This window comes from Equus asinus, chromosome 12, assembly GCF_041296235.1.
Source record: "Equus asinus isolate D_3611 breed Donkey chromosome 12, EquAss-T2T_v2, whole genome shotgun sequence".
Lineage (NCBI taxonomy): Eukaryota > Metazoa > Chordata > Mammalia > Perissodactyla > Equidae > Equus > Equus asinus.
In genome coordinates this window covers 43262037-43280426 of record NC_091801.1, presented here as the reverse complement: position 1 = coordinate 43280426, position 18390 = coordinate 43262037, and the positions used below count along the sequence as shown (strand labels likewise).

The window sequence follows — 18390 nt, the reverse complement described above, 5'->3', positions numbered from 1 at the left end:
CCCATTCTTTGATGCACATAGACTCTCTCACAGTTGCGTTGCAGTTATTTTACAATACCACAGTGAGTGTTCATCCATCCCTTTCTTCCCAGGAAAAAGATATGAAGTGGGGAATGCTTGGACATGCCTCCACTTTATTTTTTAAAGCTATAAGTAAAATCTAGACTTCTTAATCTTGAATATATTAATGCAAATTGCTTATGTGGAAAGAGCTATTAGTTTTTACTGTACTCTCAGAATTCTCATTTATTTGCTATAGGCAATGTCTAGAGTATGGAGAGATGGTCAGAAACATCCTGTACATATTTACAGACTTCTAACCACAGGTAATAACCCTTCAGTGTGACAAAAAATGTATTTCTTTTGAATAATTAAAAGTGTTTTTTGTTAATCTGTGCTTCAATATCAAAAATATTGCTATTTTGGTAACTAGTATGCTAATAAACATGTTTTATCCTATGAAAATAACAGACATAAAGATCTGAGGGAAATCTAATGAATCTTTTCTCTTCAGGTACAATAGAAGAAAAGATCTATCAAAGGCAGATCAGTAAGCAAGATCTTTCTGGGGCAGTTGTAGACCTAACCAAGACATCTGAACATACTCAGTTTTCAGTAGAGGAACTTAAAAATTTATTCACATTACATGAAAGTTCACATTGTGTTACTCATGACCTGCTTGACTGTGAATGTACAGGAGGAAAAGATCATACAGGTTAGTTGTATAATTCTGTTACAAGGGTAAAGTTAATTTGTCTCTCTTTACCAGTTGAAAATATTTAAATACAGAAAAACTAAAATATTTTTCATTTGCACGTGTTAGTTTTCTTTTCACCTCAGGTCATAGAACAACTGTCTGATGGATATTTGAGAAAATATTGATTAGAACCTCATTAGTTCTCTCAACTTAGCTGCTTATTTCTGAAATCAGTTGTGAAAAATTTAACTTATTTGGGAAAATCTTTCAAGTCCTAGTATAATGGCTTTAGAATTAGAAAAATGTTTTTAATCCTTATTTCTGTTTTTAACATACACTTGACAGAATAATCCTACTGTCTGTTTATTTTGTATAGAACTCATTCATGATGGGGTCATACTTTCTAAGGCAGTTAGCATGGGCCACCATACTTCTCAGTACTTGATGAACTGCTAGTACTGCTTAAGGAAGCTGAAAACATCAACCCTCCGGAATTAACACCATTCAAATAGGAACTGGGTCAGGACTAGGACTTGAGCAACCAATGTCCAGTAGTTGGAAGTCACTTGATAAATTGCACTGAGATAGGTTTAAGATGTTAGACTGTACAAGACTGACATGGAAGAATTTATATTTTATATAAATCAACATTTCATCCTCTCTGTTATGTTTTTTCCATTTTATTAATTTCTGCTCTCATCCTTCTCTTACTCTTTCCTTGTATTTATCTAATGTTCTTTTTCTTATTTTTCAAGTTGAATGCTTAGCTTAACATTTTCAGTCTTCTTTTCTAAAAATATTTAAGGCTATGAATTTTCCTTTAAGCTCATAACTTTGATATACAGTCTTTTTATTATTCAGCTGTGAATATTTTGTATTTTCCATTGTGATTTCTTCTTTAATTCACGAGATATTTAGAAGTATCTTTTAAAATGTATTTTCGTTTTTGTTATTGAATTCTGGCTACTGTGATGTAGTCAGAAATGTGGTCTGCATGATACTGTTTCTTTGGTAACTATAGAGACCTGATGTGTGGCCTGGGATGTGGTCACTTTGTAAATGTTTCTTTTGTGCATGAAAATCATGTATATTCTCTTAATTACTTAGAGTTCTGCTATGTTAGCCAAATTTTCTGTTACCAAATCAATTTTTTCTTATTTTACAGATTTAAAAATTTACTAATTTAACTTATAAATTCGTAATATATTTACGTGGCTCAACTGTTTAAAAATATAGAATACATATAGTGAAAACTCTTCTTCCCACAATACCCTCATCTGCCTAATTTCTAGCCCTACTATCCCCTAAGAAACCATTGTTAGTTTTTTGTGTATCCTTCTAGATGTATTTTTATGCATGTGCAAGGAACTCCGAATATATATTCTTGCCCAGTTTTCCCCCCAATAAAGGGTATTGTAGCATATGTATAGTTCTGTACCTTCTTCACTTTATAGTGTATCTTCAGATCTTTCCATGTCATTATAGAAAGAGTTTCCTCGTTCTTTTTTCCCTCAGCTATATAATCCTCCATTGTATGGATATTCCATAATTTATTTGACCCCACGATGTACAGTTAGATTCTTTCCAGTCAGTGTACATCTTTAGTCATACATCTTTCCCCAATGTTCAAATATATCTATAAGGTAAATTATCAGTGTTACTGGGTCAGAGAATATGTGCATTTGTAGTTTTGATAGACATTGCTAAAATGCCCTCCATTGAGGGCTGTATCATATATACCCCACTAACATTATGCTAAAATGGCTATTTCCTCACAGCTTTGCCTGTTTAGTAGATTATCAAATGTTTGGATTTTTGCCAGTCTGATAGTAAAAAATTAATATGTTGGTCTAGTTTTCTCTTATGAGTGAAGTTGAAATTGAGTATATTTTCCTGTGTTTAAGAACTATATTTCTTTATGTGAACCATTTGCTCATATCATTTGCGTATTTTTCTATTAATAACCTAACCTCTTTGTTACACATATCTGTTATTGAAAGAAATACGTTAAAATCTTGCAATATGACAATGAATTTGTCAGTTTCTTCTTATTCTTGCTGTTAACCAATTTTGGCTTTATATATTTTGTATCTTCTTTGTGAAGTTTTTTTTTCTTGTTTATTTTATTATGATGTAGTGATTACTTTATCTCTAAATGCCTTTTGCTTTCATTTTGTCTTAAGTTAATATATTACTCTGGCTTTTTTATCCAGTCTGGTGTTCTCTTTTAACTAGAGCATTTAGTCTATTAACCTTTATTATAATCATTGACATATTTTGGTTTGTTTCTACTGTCTTTTTGTGTTCTGTTTTTTTTTCCAACAAGGGCCTGTTAGTGGTTAACTCTGTCAATCTTTGATTTTTCAAAGTTTACGTGTTTTTTCTTTCTCTGAAATGCTGTCTTTGCTGGATGTACAATTCTAGTTGATAGGCTTTTTTTTGGTCTGTACTTTCAGGGTGTCATTCTACTGTCGTCTGGATTCTCAAAGCATTCTTGTCATCTCTTCTCTTAAAACGTCAATGATGTTGAACATTGACAGGATTTTGATGATATTGAGGAAAGACTTAATTTTTTTTAGTTGTGATAAAATTTAAAAAGAATATAAGCTGGCCCTGTGGCCAAGTGGTTAAAGTTCCACATGCTCTGCTTTGGCAGCCCAGGTTTGCTGGTTCAGATCCTGGGTGCGGACTTACTCCACTGTCAGCCATGCTGTGGAGGCAACCCACATCCAAAATAGAGGAAGATTGGCACAGATGTTAGCTCAGGGCTAATCTTCCTCAAGCAGAAAAAGAGGAAGATTGATGTTAGCTCAGGGCAAATCTCCCTCACCAAAAAAGAAAACAGAAAAAAAAATTTTAAGAATTCTTTTTTTTTTGGGAGGAAGATTGTTGCTGAGCTGCATCTAACTGTAACGGAGGCTGGGAAATGTGGCTAAATGTCCTGGAGGAAAGGGAAATGGATTTAGTAGATAACTACCATCCTCTGCTATTCTTGATTTGCTTACAGTGTTTTGCATAATTTAGCTCTTGAAAGGGTGCTTCACCTAACATTACTCAACTTCTCTTCTTGCATTATTCTTGGCCTTTGCTCTAATTGCATTAGGCTCCTATCAGTTCCTCAACTGTGCCAAATGTCTCTTCTCTTTCACAGCCTTTGTAAGTCCTCCTGGAAAGCTGTGCCTCTCTTCACCATCTAGTTCTTGCCTTCTCATCCTTCAGATCTTAATAAAACAGGTCAGCTTCTCTTGTTATATGTGCTCATAGTCCCCTGTATCTTAACTTCGTACTCTTAACCTCTGTTTGTAATACAGCTTGACAGTCCCTTATCTTCAATTTTGAAATCCAGAAAGTTTGAAAGACCAAAAGTTTTTTTTTTTTTTCATAAAATTGCAACAAACTTATTTGGTGGCAGAAACCTTAGCTGAATTGATGTGAACTTATCAATAATCTTTAACCTATTTCATAAGACTGTTCATTTGAATTGTTGCAGAATAATAATGAGTTTAATTATGGAGTGCTGTCCCAGATTGTTCCAGTTATATTCTGAATTTGGAAACATATCTGGCCTCAAAGGCTTTAGATAGGAATTGTAGACCTGTAATACATCTCTGGATGATTATTCATTTAATGTATCTCTCCCACAAGACCATGAGGTCCTTGAAATCAGAGACCATGCCTATTTTTGTTCATCATTCTTGTCCCCAGTGCTTAAATCAGCATGTAGTAAATAATTTATAAATATTTGTAGAAGGAATGAATTAATTGAATTATTTTAACTTGAACTATAGTGATCAAATGTGGTAAATCACATAAACTTATAAAGTAAAAAAAGTATTGTATATAGTACAATATTAATTGGTCTGAGGAGTTTCTCATTGTTTTACTTATTTCAGGTGATGCATTGGAAAAATTCCCTATCTCTAGAAGTTGTCAGCTTGGTCCACATCCACAGAAGTCTCACTCCCTGAAACCTCTCTCCATGGCACAGCTGAAGCAATGGAAGCATTTTTCTGGAGATCATTTAAGTCTTACAGATCCTTTTCTTGAAAGAATAAGAGAAAATGTGTCATTCTTTTTTCAGAATATAACCAATCAAACTACTGCTATATAATGAGAGGTTACTTTATGACATGCCCTTACTCTCCTTTATAAAAATATTAACATAGTAATTAAATGTAATTTTTGAAAACTAATAGAATCATTTTAATTATACTATAGGTTGTTGCAAATGTATCATAGTTTTGATACAATAAGGAAAACGGTTTGAGTTGTTTAAAGTTTTGTGTATATTCTTAAATTTGAAACATTAAAGACATACTTCTGTTATTCTATAATTGTTTATTAATAATTCAATAGTTAATGCACCTTTATTAAGTACCTACTAAAGAAGTTTCATAAGGAATATAAAAAGGTAAAATACCTAGTCTCTGTCTTTGGGAAATCGAATCTGATTAGGAATATTAGACATAGATCTGTGAGACAGTTGAAAAACCTGATAAATTTAAAGTACAGCTCAAGGGAGACTAGGATCGCAAATGAAGATGTTGGATCGAATAGTTGCTGCAGGGCAGTTTGAGTGAGAAGGGTCAGTCGGTGGGGCAGCAGATGAAGGACTCTTAGACGCTTCAAGGCACTAGTTCCTCCTTTGGGACCTCAGACTCGTGGGGGACTGACACGCAGTCTGTAAACCTAGTTCTGCCAGACGTTGTTTGTATATCGAATCGTGGCTCAACCTCCATCATGGCAGGAGCTGTCTGTAGTAATTTTTGACATTAAAAAGAGAGTTTTAATATGCAAAGCAAGCTTTAGAAGACTGAAGTCTGCAAAGAAAAAGGAGTTACTCTTTTAATCTCCAGTTGAGGCTTCTGTAATCAGCTTTTACTTCCATTTAGGAAAATTTCTTTTAGACTGAACATCGTCTTGAGGTGTTGAATAAAGACTCAATTATATATCATCAAATCTGAATTCTTTAGATTTGTAGTGCCTTACCTGAGCAGTTGTACATATATAGGATTCATGAACAGGCAGTTTGGGATCAAATTTGTCAGTGAGGAAGTAGTCAACTAATAATAAGCAAAATTGGTGTTTCTTGGCCCTTTGTATAGGCCCCATACAGGAAGCTTTACATACGAAACTTCTTTCAGTATATATCTTGCATCATGTTATTCTCAGGTGTAAAATCCTTTAAAAAAAATGATAAGGGACTAGCACCTTTATTGTCTGTCTTAACTATAGTGGATGTTAGAGTGTGTGGCCCAGCTTGCCCTCTTCAGGACCACAATGCTCATTTCCCTCAGCTGCCAGGAGAGTTGCCTAGGACCACTCATGGCCAAATCTCTCCCTAAAAATAACCCTCGGCTGAAAGGAGCTGCCTCACCTAGGGTTACGCTCCCCCCCGAGGCTGGCTGGCATGCAGTGATTTGTTGATGCAAGGTAGAAAGACCCAGCTCCCTTGCCTCAGTTTGGGACAACTCTAAAGGACCATTTCAGCTCCAGAGCTCCAGGCCTTTGTTGCAGCTTCCTTGCAGTCCAGCTTCTCTCTGTCCAGTCCTGCTTCTCTCCCTCTGTTACAGTTGTTGTTCCTAAGAGCACTTCCCAACAAACTACCTGCATGCAAATCTGCCTCAGTCTGGTTTCCAGGGAACCTGACCTAAGACACTATCCACAGGGGAATTACTGAGGAAAAACATTTTAATAACTATAATTGATGGCATCCAAGTATAAATACTTGTTGGCAGAATAATCATTTAATGGAATGAGGTGATAATATGAAAGTTAAAAGAAAGTATGTTTTGCTTTATGCCATATTTAAAAAATAGACGATGCCAAAATGAATTACTATTTTTACATTCATGATATTGTGCAACCATCACCACTATCCATTTTCAAGAGAGTACTATTCTTAATGTCTCCCTTTCCCACTTTCTGGTCACTGTCAACCCAAAGCTGTTGGCCTCTATCCCCCAACACTCAAGGCCTCTATCCCAGTGACAGGCTAGTTGACAAATACAGTGAACTCTTTTCAATATTTATCTTGACCTCTGTTCACATCAGGTAGTGGTGAACACTTCCTTCTTGAGACTGTTGCCTTCGTTAAATTTTGATTAAATGATTAAATTCATTTGTCATTCCACAAATATTTGTTGAGTACCTAGTACATGTCAGACATTGTTCTAGGGGTCATGCATACAACAATGAATAAAACAGGCAAAGCCTTTGTCCTCGTGGTGCTTTCATTTTGGCACCATATACATACATATTATATATCATTTGTATATACATATACACATATGTAATATGGCACATGATGATAAGTGCTATGAAGAAAGATAAGCAGAATAAGGGAAGTATTAAACAAAGTGGAGACGGGCATTGATTTTTTTATTTTTCCCCAAGGAAGATTCTCTCTGAGCTAACATCTTTGCTAATCTTCCTGTATTTTGAATGTGGGTCTCTGCCACAGCATGGCTGACTAGGGTGTAGGTCCGTGCCCAGGATCAGAGCTTGTGAACCTGGGTTGCCAAAGTGGAGCACACCCAACTTAAACACTACTCCACAGGGCCAGCCCCAGGGGATTGCTGTTTATATAGGGTGGATTTATGCAGAGACCTAAAAAAAGTGAGGGATTGAGAACCATAACATTCTCTGGGAAAAATGTACGAGACAGAAGGAATCTCAAGTGCAAAGGTCTTGAGACAGATGAACGTGTTTGAGAAACAGCCAGAGGCCATTGTGGAGAGACTAAGAAGATGGTAAAAGATGAGGTCAAAGAGGTGATGGTGGTGGGGGAGAGCAAATGTAATGGGGCATTGAAGACCATTTTGAGAGCTTTCACTTTTACTCTGAGGCAGATGGAAAACTGTTGGAATTTGAGCCGAGGAAAGACATGATCTGAGTTGCTTGTGATGAGAATAGACTATGATGGAACGTGGAGTGGAAGCAATGAAATCAGGAGTCTATTGCAATAATCCAGTCAACAGGTGTTGGTGATTTAGCCCAAGTGGTAGCAGTGAATTGTTACAGTTTTGATTATATCCAGTTTGATATGCCTATTAGATATCCAGTGGAGAGGTCAAATAAGCAGTTTGGTATATGAGATGAGTTCAGAAGCATTATTCAAGGCTGGAGATACATTTGGGATTTGTCAGCATATAGGTGGTATTTAATAAAGTCAAAAGATTGGATGATATTACCTAGGTAGTAAACGTAGCTAGAAAAAAGATAAAACAACTAAATCTCATAGTGATACAAATAATAATGGCTAACATTTATTATAAGTGTTTATTACTGTCTTCTAAATGCTGAGTGCCTTGTGTGCATTATTAATGTACGAGATAGAGTTAGTATTGTCTTAGATGAACTGAGTTTCCCCATCTGTTCAACGATATGTCCAAGGGTAGTTGCAAAACTTGAATGAAATAATATATGGCTAATGAGGTAGAGAAATATTATCTTGGTTGCTTGCATCAGAATTCCTCTTAGTCTTTGTTTGGAAAAACACCCTATTAAAACTTGAGTGAGCCTCTCAAGACCTTGGGTATTGCTTGGTGTTAAAGTGTTATAGAGGAAGAAAAATTTGGCATTTTGGAGGCAGTTTGAGAGGGAAGGGTGAGGAGAGAGAAAAATGAGAATATGGAGGGATGCTGGGACTGGGTTAGGTAAGAGAGACTCCTAGTGATGGGAACCAGGGAGGGTATTTGAATTACGGTTGTTCTCCATTTGATTGTTTGTAAGTAATGTGGGAAGCAACTCTCCCTTCCTCTGTCCCCCACTGTGAAATCTTGCTGAAATTTCAGAATAGACGCTGAGTTTCCTGCGGGGATCCATGTGACATGGGACAAAGGCAGCATGCATGACACAGGAGCCCAGAGGTTGAGAAGCAGATGATGGTAAACCCTTGGGAACTGAGGAAGGCTTTGGATTCTAACAGGCCAGGGATTTGTGAGAGTTCAAACTCAATTAATCCAACGGTTAAAGGGTAGCCAGTTAACATTTGGCTTGCAGATGTATAGCACCTTTTCTGTGGCAGATGCTCAATTTATAAGAATTCCCTTCTTTTTTCCCTTTTCTGTACTCCCAGTCCATAGCTCTGCTTTGTAGTACTTAACTTATTGTCTGTAACTGCTTATTTACCTGGCTCCCTCTCCCATAGGCTAAATTCTTCGAGGACAGGGATATTATCTTTTATTTTATCCTAGTATCTCAGGACCTTGGATGGTCTCTGGCACAAAACAGCTGCTTTTAAGTAGGAGAATGAACGAATGAGGTACTTTACCTCTTTTTCTTCTTTAACTGCCATGATCAGATTCTTTGCTCATAGATCTCAGTTTTAGGGTATTTTTTAAGCTAACTGCTGAGCATAGAGCTGTGCTGGACACTGAAGAAAGCAGAGCCAGCAATTTTTTCTTGCCTTCTTGCAGCATACAGACGTCCCTTTTTGCTTCCATGATTTCTATCAGTCTGCTGCATGAGCTGACCAAAGCTGTTGGTGCAAAGGGCAATAACAATTGAGTCACACACATAATTCATTTATAATTACACAAATAGACCTTTGACACATCTTCACTTGAAAATGTTCTTGCTCTAAATGACAATGTAAATACATTTTAATCATGTTCTCATTAAGACTGACTCACTAATGATGAATTAAAATGTGAGCAGCTCTGATCTGCAGAACTCAACTTCCCGACAGCCTATCCATCCATTTAATGGTTTACTACTGTCTTAACTAGTGCTCAAGGTCAGAGAGTTAAATACACTCATGTCAGTTACTGGTTCTAACAGGGCTTTAAGAGACTTAAACCTCCTATATTAGAGGTGTAACCCAGGCACTACTTATGATCAGTCATATTGTCTTCAGCTTATTAATTTTGTTGAGGAAACAACTACTCTTTAAAGTACGCTGATAGGTCTTTATTGGAGAGTTGGAGCTGGCAGGGATTGCTGGCAAGGAAACAAAGTAGGAAACTATGGCTTTCTTATTGTTGCTGTTTTAAACAGCTGTGAAATAATAGATAATTCTCTTGATTTACTATTTATAGGGCACCAGTAATCTAGACTGTGATGCAAAATGAACAGATGTCCTGTGCCCAGTATTTTTAGAAATTTTGACATAAATACACACCAGGAATAAAAATTACATGGTCCTACTGAGGCTTAGAGAGGCTGCCCAAGGCCAGACACTTATTAGCTTCTCTTGTTTCAGCACCATGAGTATCTGACCCCAAATATTATTTCTGAGCCCATGGCGTACCAGGAACTGAGCAATATTGTCCATATGAAACTATCAGCTTTATTAGCAAAGGGGATTGGAATCATCTATTCTGTACAGATGTATGATGTTTTTCTATAATATATATTTGTCCTAGTAAAATTTTATTCAGTAATGTTAATGAAACATTTTCTTGGCATAATATCATAACAGTGTAATATAAAGGCATTACTATTACGTTTATAAATTTTGTACAAATCATGGTTTCTTTATGAGTGGGACTATGACAAGTCTGAAGTGGGACAAGTTTTTGTTCATTGTCAGCTTCCATTAATATATCAGTTGTGTTTAATTTTAATATATTAAAATTTAAAGGAAAATAACCAGTTGATTTTATAGTTGATTTTTTTTTATTAATGGTTTACTTGTTTTTGTAAGCCTGTTTTTGGTCTCATTGGTAAAATCTATCTTATTTATATTTGTTAATCAATTCTAATACTGTAACTGATGAGAGTCATCTGAAAACTTAGTAAAACGTTTTTCCATTGACATGTAAATGATCTAGTCTGAGGTACTCAGCTCTGAAATAATGTTTTTATAGCATCTATAGGTATATAGCTTGAAGCATAGCAATCTTTGTTAGAGCCAACATGTTTCTGGAAGGTTGTGTGTTATTTGGCGAAATATAAAAGAGCTCATCATAAATCTCAGATGTGGACATTGTTATGGTAGGTTTTTTCCAGACTTGTGCCTATTTGTGGCTTGCATGCATACTCTATCTGTGTGATCATGGGCACTCATGAATGATAAAGCCACATTTGGCTCCTTAGAAAATTCTAATCAAATAATTGTGAAAAGTGAGCACTGAAGAGAGAGAAAAAGGGGGAAAAGAAAACAAAGAATGGGCTGGTGGTTCCTTTTGTCATATCAAAGCCAAATTCCTCTATCTGATTATCAGGGCCATTTTAATGTGACTATTTAAATTATACAACTTTATTTCTTCCTTCTATGCAGCATGCTCCCCACCTCCCTACCCCCAGTTACGATGACTGGCTCCCTGCTCATACGCACCACCTGACCCGCCTCTGCCTGTCTCTGCGTCCAAGCTTGTCGTTGCCTGCTACCTCCGTTATTTAGGTCGGCTCTGTCCTGTCAGGCTCTCTTGAAGGCCCACCTCGTTTGTGAAGCTTTTTCCAACTATTTCAGTCTTTATTCATGGATGTTTTTTCTAAACATCTTTTAAAGCTTTTTTGAGAAGTCCACCATAGTGTGGTGCTTTTGTGTTCTATTTCACTGACATCAGGGTTGACCCTGGAGTCATAGGCTCCTTTTGGGGAGGCATATGTGTCTTTCATTTTATAGTTTTGTACATAGCAAGGATTATTGCTAGACTAACATTGGTTTCAATACATTTTTTAATTGATCAATTGATATAGAAGTAGCTGAACTATTATAATTTGAAGATTGTTAGGTTTGTGTTGAAATGTCCAAAGACTTAACATTAGTCAAGGTATCTGGGATGAAGTTGTAAATGGGGTTTGAAATGCATTTTGCTGTTTTAGCTCAAATTATTTATATCAGTAAGAGCAATGATTTAAAAGAAATTCTCTCTATATGGTCTTTAAGCAGTAATATTAGTCCTTTATTTGTAACTGCTATTTTAACCTTCCTTACATAAATCCGGAGTTTTCTTACCTAACCTGAAGCGATAAAATTTCATTAGAGGATTGTGGCAATTTAATATATGTCTTGTTCTCCAGGACTTGACTTCTATTGCTAGTTAAAATTGTTTCAACTTTCCAAGCCCTCCAGCTCTACGATACACTTGAAAGGGGGTGGTTTGAAAAGGACAGGGCAGCCTGGGACTGGAATGGGTCCCATATGCAGTATAATTCCTTCCACCTGTTCTTCTCATGCTGGCGCTTTAAAACCCTGCAGGAAACATGAACTATTTCAGGACTAAACCAGCTTCTCAGACCCTGAGAAGGGGGCTTTGTGGACCTTTGTTTGAAAGCAGTGTCGACTTCAGTCCTTTTACCCTGTGTGGATCAGGGTGCTTTTGTGGAAGGACGTGACTGACCAGCTAAGCCAGGGATTGCAAACTATGGCCTGCAGGCTAGATCAGGCCCAGTGCCTATTTTTGTATATAAAGTTTTATTGGAACACAGCCACACTCATTTGTTTACTGGCTGTGGCTACTTCTGTGCGACAAAGGCAGAGTTGAGTAGTTGCATCAAAGACTTGGTGGCCCACCAAGTAGAAAATATTTACTGTCCTTTACACAGAGCCTTTCCCAACCCTTGATCTAAGATACTGTTGTGCTGGTGAGTACTGGATACAGCGCATGCACTGGAGTGGGGAAGATTCTAACCAAACTTAATAGGATGGTTTTGGGTAGGCCAGAGTTTATGGTCTCTGACAAAGAAAACTTTCATGGGAATGAGATTTTGAAGGATGAATTCAAATCTTTGAGGGCATAGCCCTTGTAATCCCTGAATGTTTTTCTTTAGAATGAGTCATTCTCTTGGTTCTGAGTAAACTAAGGAACCTGGGATTAATATTTTGCTTAATACTCCTCCCAGAAGTAAATTTGACACAAAGCTTTTCAACTTTTGGATTGAATTGAAAGGGTCAGAAAATATATTTCTCAGCTTTTAGAATCTGAATGATATATTAAGGGGTTTTAAAATGACAGGCTTTGGCATGAGTGAGGTTAAATTTCTTTTCCAACTAGTTAACGAGGATCTAGCCTGTTAATTAGGCTAATTATCACCTGTTCAGGGCAAAAATGCACTCAAGACTCTTGGCTTAAGCAGCAGGCTCCCTTGCGTGCTGTATAAAAGTCCTCAGGGGAGGTTTTCAGCCTTCATCTGTGAGCCACACTTGAGCCTGAAAAGTCGAATTTAGTAAATGAAACCTTTCTAATCTTAGGTCTTTGTGGCTTCTTGATATAAATCGTGCTCATGTTTTATATATAATCGGAAACAGGCCACTCTCAGAGTCTAGCCTAATTTACATAATCTGGATATTAGTATTATGGAATATTTTTGTTTCAGGATATAGCTTATTCATTGAGTCAAAGTTTTTCTTTGGCCTTTGTATACATACACTTGCAGAAGTATTTGGAAGGAGGTGGCCAAGGAACCCTGAGTGTCTTCATAGTTATTATTTAGCTGTCAGTGTACCTTTTCGATTATTCAATTTAGAGAAAATAATGAGATGTTTATTTTCCATGCAGTTTAAAGTTGGATATTTTATTTAAACCTGTATATGGTACTTTGAAACTTCATAGAAATAAGATGAACAGGATTGCTGTGGAATAATCTTGCGGCATTTTATGTGGATTTAGTGCCTGTTTCGCATGAATAAGTCGTTTGTCTAAAAGCAGTGTTGTGTATTTTCACTCAGATCTTTCCTAGGCCAAATGCAACATAAGCATCTCACAGTTTTTTTTTTTTAAAGATTTTATTTTTTCCTTTTTCTCCCCAAAGCCCCCCCGGTACATAGTTGTATATTCTTGGTTGTGGGTCCTTCTAGTTGTGGCATGTGGGACGCCGCCTCAGCGTGGTTTGATGAGCAGTGTCGTGTCCGCGCCCAGGATTCGAACCAAGGAAACACTGGGCCGCCTGCAGCGGAGCGCGCGAACTTAACCACTCGGCCACGGAGCCAGCCCCAAGCATCTCACAGTTTTGATGCTTACGGATACTGAATTTGTTACCGTGGCAGAATTTCTCCAGCTTCTCCGTTTTGCATTGTCACCCTTTAGGGCAACTTTTTATGTAAGATGCTCACGTGAATTCATTGAGCTTTGAAGGTGCTCTTCAGTGATTGTCTTTTTTTGCCTTTTTATGTGCTTCTTTGTTTAGGAAAATGATTGTTTTTCAGTTATATTTGCAGCTCAGCAGAAATTTGTACGGTGACCCTCCTGGGCAAAGACCCCATCATATTCTGTTTTCATTTCATCTCTTAGTGTATTACTATAGAATTATTAAATTATAATAATTAAAAAAGGAGGCTGCTATTCCAAAGAAACTGCCTCTGCATTCGCAGTATTTGAGTAGCTTAGAAATTGTTGAAAGAAATTCATTAGTACATTGAGCTGTTTTGCTGGGAATCTTGGACAACTTTGCATTGTTTTCACAGTCCTATATTCTGTGTTTATTCATAAAGACCAGCAATACCTGTCACTTAAGTTTTGCAGCATCAGTTAAGTTTTACAATAATAATTTTGAATCAGTCAACACCTTTGTTTCACAGTTTTGAAAGATAATTTAATGGCATGATTATTTAACATTTTGACAAAATTTAGCTTACTCTTATATTAAAATTTCATTGTAGCACACTGGATCTTGCTCATTGCTGTGCTTTTTTTGCAGATGTAAATTTGTATGATTTATGAATTTGACAAGACTGGTCCAAGGTGTCTTGTAGAGAAGATAAGAAATATTGTTTGTTTAATTAAAATATTCATTTTGAATAGTGAAAAATTTCAAAAACAAAGAAGCACTTTGGAAGATGTTAACATATGGCTGTATTTACTTCGGATTCCTTCTTTTTAAAAACAACAAAATGTACAATTATAGTTAACACGCTCTCCCACAGGCACACCTTAACCCCTCTTCTCAGAAACAAGCAGTAGCCACAAATATAATGTCATGCATGTTTTTGCATGTGGACTTCATGTTTATATTTAATACTTGCCCTTTTATTGAAAAATTTTATATAAATGGTACAATTCTGTGCCTAACTTGTTTTCATGCAGTTACAGTTTTGAGATTGTTTAGCCCATACTGATAAATGTAGCCTGAGATGATTCATTTTAGCTGCACTATGATATTCCATTTTATGATTAAACCCATTACTTATCTATTCCCTAGCTGATGGACATTCAAGATTGTTTACATTTTAATGGGGGTGACTTTTCTTACCTACCTGTGCTTGTTCTTGAGTTTCTCAATTGTGTAGAACTAGACTTGGCTCTCTGGGAGAAAGGTAGAGGTAGGACATCTACAGCTTTAAAAAGCATTGCTAAAGCAATTATATTCCAAATTATCCTGAATTGGAGAGATTAGAAAAGAACATTAAAATATACTAGTGATGCCTCTTACTAGATTTTAAAAATTATAAAGTTTTTTAAAGTGTCAAAGATATCAAAATACTTTTACTTCATATAAGTGGGATGTGTGTAGATTTTTTATTAAGTTGCTAATAAATTGAAAGAAATTCACCTAATAGGCTTTGAAATTTTTTAAAATAACATTTAAAAACATAATTTGAAGAAGAGTATAGAATCTCCTGTTAGGATATTTCCTTCTGTAGTAATAGAGAAAGATAAAGTTAAGGACGTAACTCAAAATGGAAGTTACATATTTTGACATAACTTGTCTGCCCTTTAGGCATTCAGAAACAGACATTGCTAACAGAGTTTCTCTAGGGCAGAGTATCTATTAAGATAGTACTATTAATCATATAATAATACTTCAGCTCCCTATTAGTTCTTTAGTTTAACTTTGTACATAACGCCTAGCGACACCCCATGAGCGTTTCCAGTTTTTGTTATATATCTAATAATGAGAACATTTAGTGTACTACCTTCAAAATTTTAAGTCTAGAGATGTGGATTTTAGTCTTGGCTCTGTTATTACAAATCATGTCATGAGTGATTACAGAGAAGAAGATCCCCTACCAGATTAACTGGGAGAACAAAGCCCAGAGTCATTCTGAGTGTGCTAAGGAGGAAACAGCACATATACCAGTAAATAAAAAAAACCTACTTCAAGTAGATCAGGAGTATTAGAAAATGCTTAGTGTTTAATTTATGAATCCTTATAAATTTACACTAAAAGATGAACTCTGAACCTTTTTTTTGGTGAGGAAGATTGGCCCTGAGCTAACACCTATTGTCAATCTTCCTCTATTGTGTATTTGTGATGCTGCCATAGCATAGCTTCATGAGCAGTGTGTAGATCCTTGCCCAGGATCCAAACCTGCGAACCCCAGGCTGCCGAAGCGGAGCACACGAACTTAACCACTATGCCACTGGGCTGTTCCCTGAACTGACTTTTATATCACAGTCAGCTCCTTGAAAAAGGGCTTTACGCCAAAAAGTTTTAGCATGATAGACATCTCAATCCCTGGAACCCAGGAACTTCACAGTGACAATATCTCTTGGTAGGAACTGCTGAGGTGTTATGTGTAACAGTCTACATTTAAAATCATTCCCCTCGAAATGTTCAAATCATTGCTACATTGTCTTCTAATTCCCACCTTGCTGTTGAGAAGTCTAGTATCATTTTGATTTCTTTTGCTTGTCATTTTTTTTCCCTTTTGAAACCTTATAAGATCACTTTATATCTGGTGGAAACATCTACTGAAGGCTGAGGAAAGGGAAGGTGACAAACTGTCTTTTTTCATGACAAGTCTGATTGCACTATTTGGCCTTTTGAACTTTTTATTAAACATTGTAAAGTAGCTAGATTATGCAAGAGCTGAAAATGGCATTGAGGCCCACCTGCTCTCCCCTCAGAGGTGGCCTTCTCCTTAGCACATTTGTTATGCCTCTGCTATGGCCTCTCATATTGTGTTTTAAAAATGTATAAATGTTTAAAATTTTAAAAATTTATTGAAGATATTTAGAATATCAAAGAAAGAATCTGCAACAAATTTGGAAAACATGGATATTATCGTCTGGGAACTTAATTCGTGGTGGTAGCTAGGCGACTCTGTCATTTTCTGTATGTTTGAGATGTTCACACTTTGTAAAATAAACACAAATGCTGAGGAAAGAGAGAAGACCACAGAGGAGGAGAATCGGGAGCCCTAGGCGGCCTGAATGACCCCTGCTGCTGTCACATGCAGATCTCGAGTTCTGACTCGGAGTCTGGTGAGATGAGGGAAGGACTGAAACTCTTAGTCACCAGCTCAGTTCATCCCGTCGGTCCAGAATTATTTATACAACATTACTGTGTGCCAGACACTTTTATGGGCCTTAAAGATATGAGGTGAGCCAAACACCATCGTACTTACTGTGTGTTGTTGTGTTTACCCTTTCAGGTTGTAATCTTTACATGATTGTCACTTACTCATCTTTGTACATCCTTCAACTGACCTCCTATAAAATTCACTTCACAATAAAAAAGGTGACTAACAAGTTTTTGCCAAACAGACCTCTTTTTAATGTCTTAAATTCAGTTAAGCAAGAAGTTTCTCATGGAAGACCACCATGTGGGGATAGAAAAGCATTTATAATGTTTAATCCAGCCTCTTGTAGGTCCCAGGGCGTCCCCTTGCCCCTGGGAAGCTGGATGGCCATCCCCAGATGAGGGGGTGGCAGGCACTAGAGTCACGGTCGTGTGGGCCGTCAGGGCCTGCGCCCCCACCTCGGCACTCTGTCCATGCATCTGCTCTCACCCAGGCCTCCCTGCTCCTCTGCGTCTCCATTTGCCACCTGCCTTAATGTTGAAGTTAAAGCCACCTCAGGGAAGCCTTCTGTAATCTGCCCCGCCCCATTCATTGCCTCTTCTTTTAAACTTATGGTGACATTTTACACTTTTTTTTCTGGCATTGAGGTTATTTTTGTGAGTGATTTTTCTCCTTTAGTAGCCAGTGATTTTCTTGAGAGCCAAATCTGACTCTTTTTCCTTTGTGTCCATTGTCTAGAACAGTGTTTTTCGTGTAGTGGGTGTTCAGGTTTTTCTAAAGTACATTCAGAACACACAGATACCTTTCCTTCTTGGGTCCATAGGGCAGAGCAGAACTACACATTTTAGCTCAGGTTCTGTCCTGGAGATGCCCCTGGATGGGCTTCCTGAAGGCCCCAGGGAGAGCTGGCTCCCTTGGGTGGATGTCCTCCTTACTGACTTGTTCATAAAGGCAAACATTTTACGATATTTGAGACTTGGAATTTGTGTAGTTCCAGGAAACACCCCACTGATGAGCAGGTCTAAATCTTTATAAGGACTTTGCATTGGTAATGTCTCAGGTTCTTTTCAAAGTACCAGTACGTGAACTTATTTTCACGAAGCCAATTGTAAAACATGTGAGGTTTTCTGAAAGTCAAGCAGTGGCCTTAGTTCTTTGTTATCTGGCTTTTGTCGTTTCATGACAGGCACTAAGCTCCAGTTTAACATTTTTATTACGTATGAATAATAGAGTACATATATTGAGGTTTCATAGATGTAATTTTGTTAAGTGTACTCACGGTAGATTTAAAAATGCGGGATTTATTTTGTCATTCATAAAGTTGTAATACAGTCTGGAGAAACTATTTGTTAAAAGATAGCATCTACTTAACCTCCTTATTTATTTCTTGTAGGAGAAGGTTAGATCTACAATAAATACATGAAGAAATAAGTAGATAGGGGAATTTATCTTGGAAATAAGATCCCTGTCATGGTTTTGAAATGTTAAATGCATGAAGACCCGTCAAAGAGATATACGGACATGATATTTTTTTTACAGTGCATTTCGAAGTATTTAGTTA

The 18390-nt window shown here is 36.9% G+C and overlaps 1 protein-coding gene across 7 annotated transcripts in view; it reads left to right on the top strand.

Annotated features, from left to right (window-relative positions):
* LOC106831450 (RAD54 homolog B) overlaps nucleotides 1-11613 on the top strand; it is a 116993-nt gene extending 105380 nt beyond the window's left edge. For 6 of the 7 annotated variants that reach the window (XM_014841659.3, XM_044743985.2, XM_070481349.1 and 3 more), the window contains 3 exons: nucleotides 260-326; nucleotides 515-715; nucleotides 4591-11613. In XM_014841659.3, coding sequence (XP_014697145.3) covers nucleotides 260-326; nucleotides 515-715; nucleotides 4591-4808 — 486 coding nt within the window. In that variant the 3' untranslated portion in view covers nucleotides 4809-11613. Of the gene's footprint in view, nucleotides 1-259; nucleotides 327-514; nucleotides 716-3848; nucleotides 3932-4590 lie in introns of all 7 variants that reach the window. The other variant, XM_070481348.1, reaches the window with a different exon arrangement.
* Nucleotides 11614-18390: the final 6777 nt, after the last annotated feature.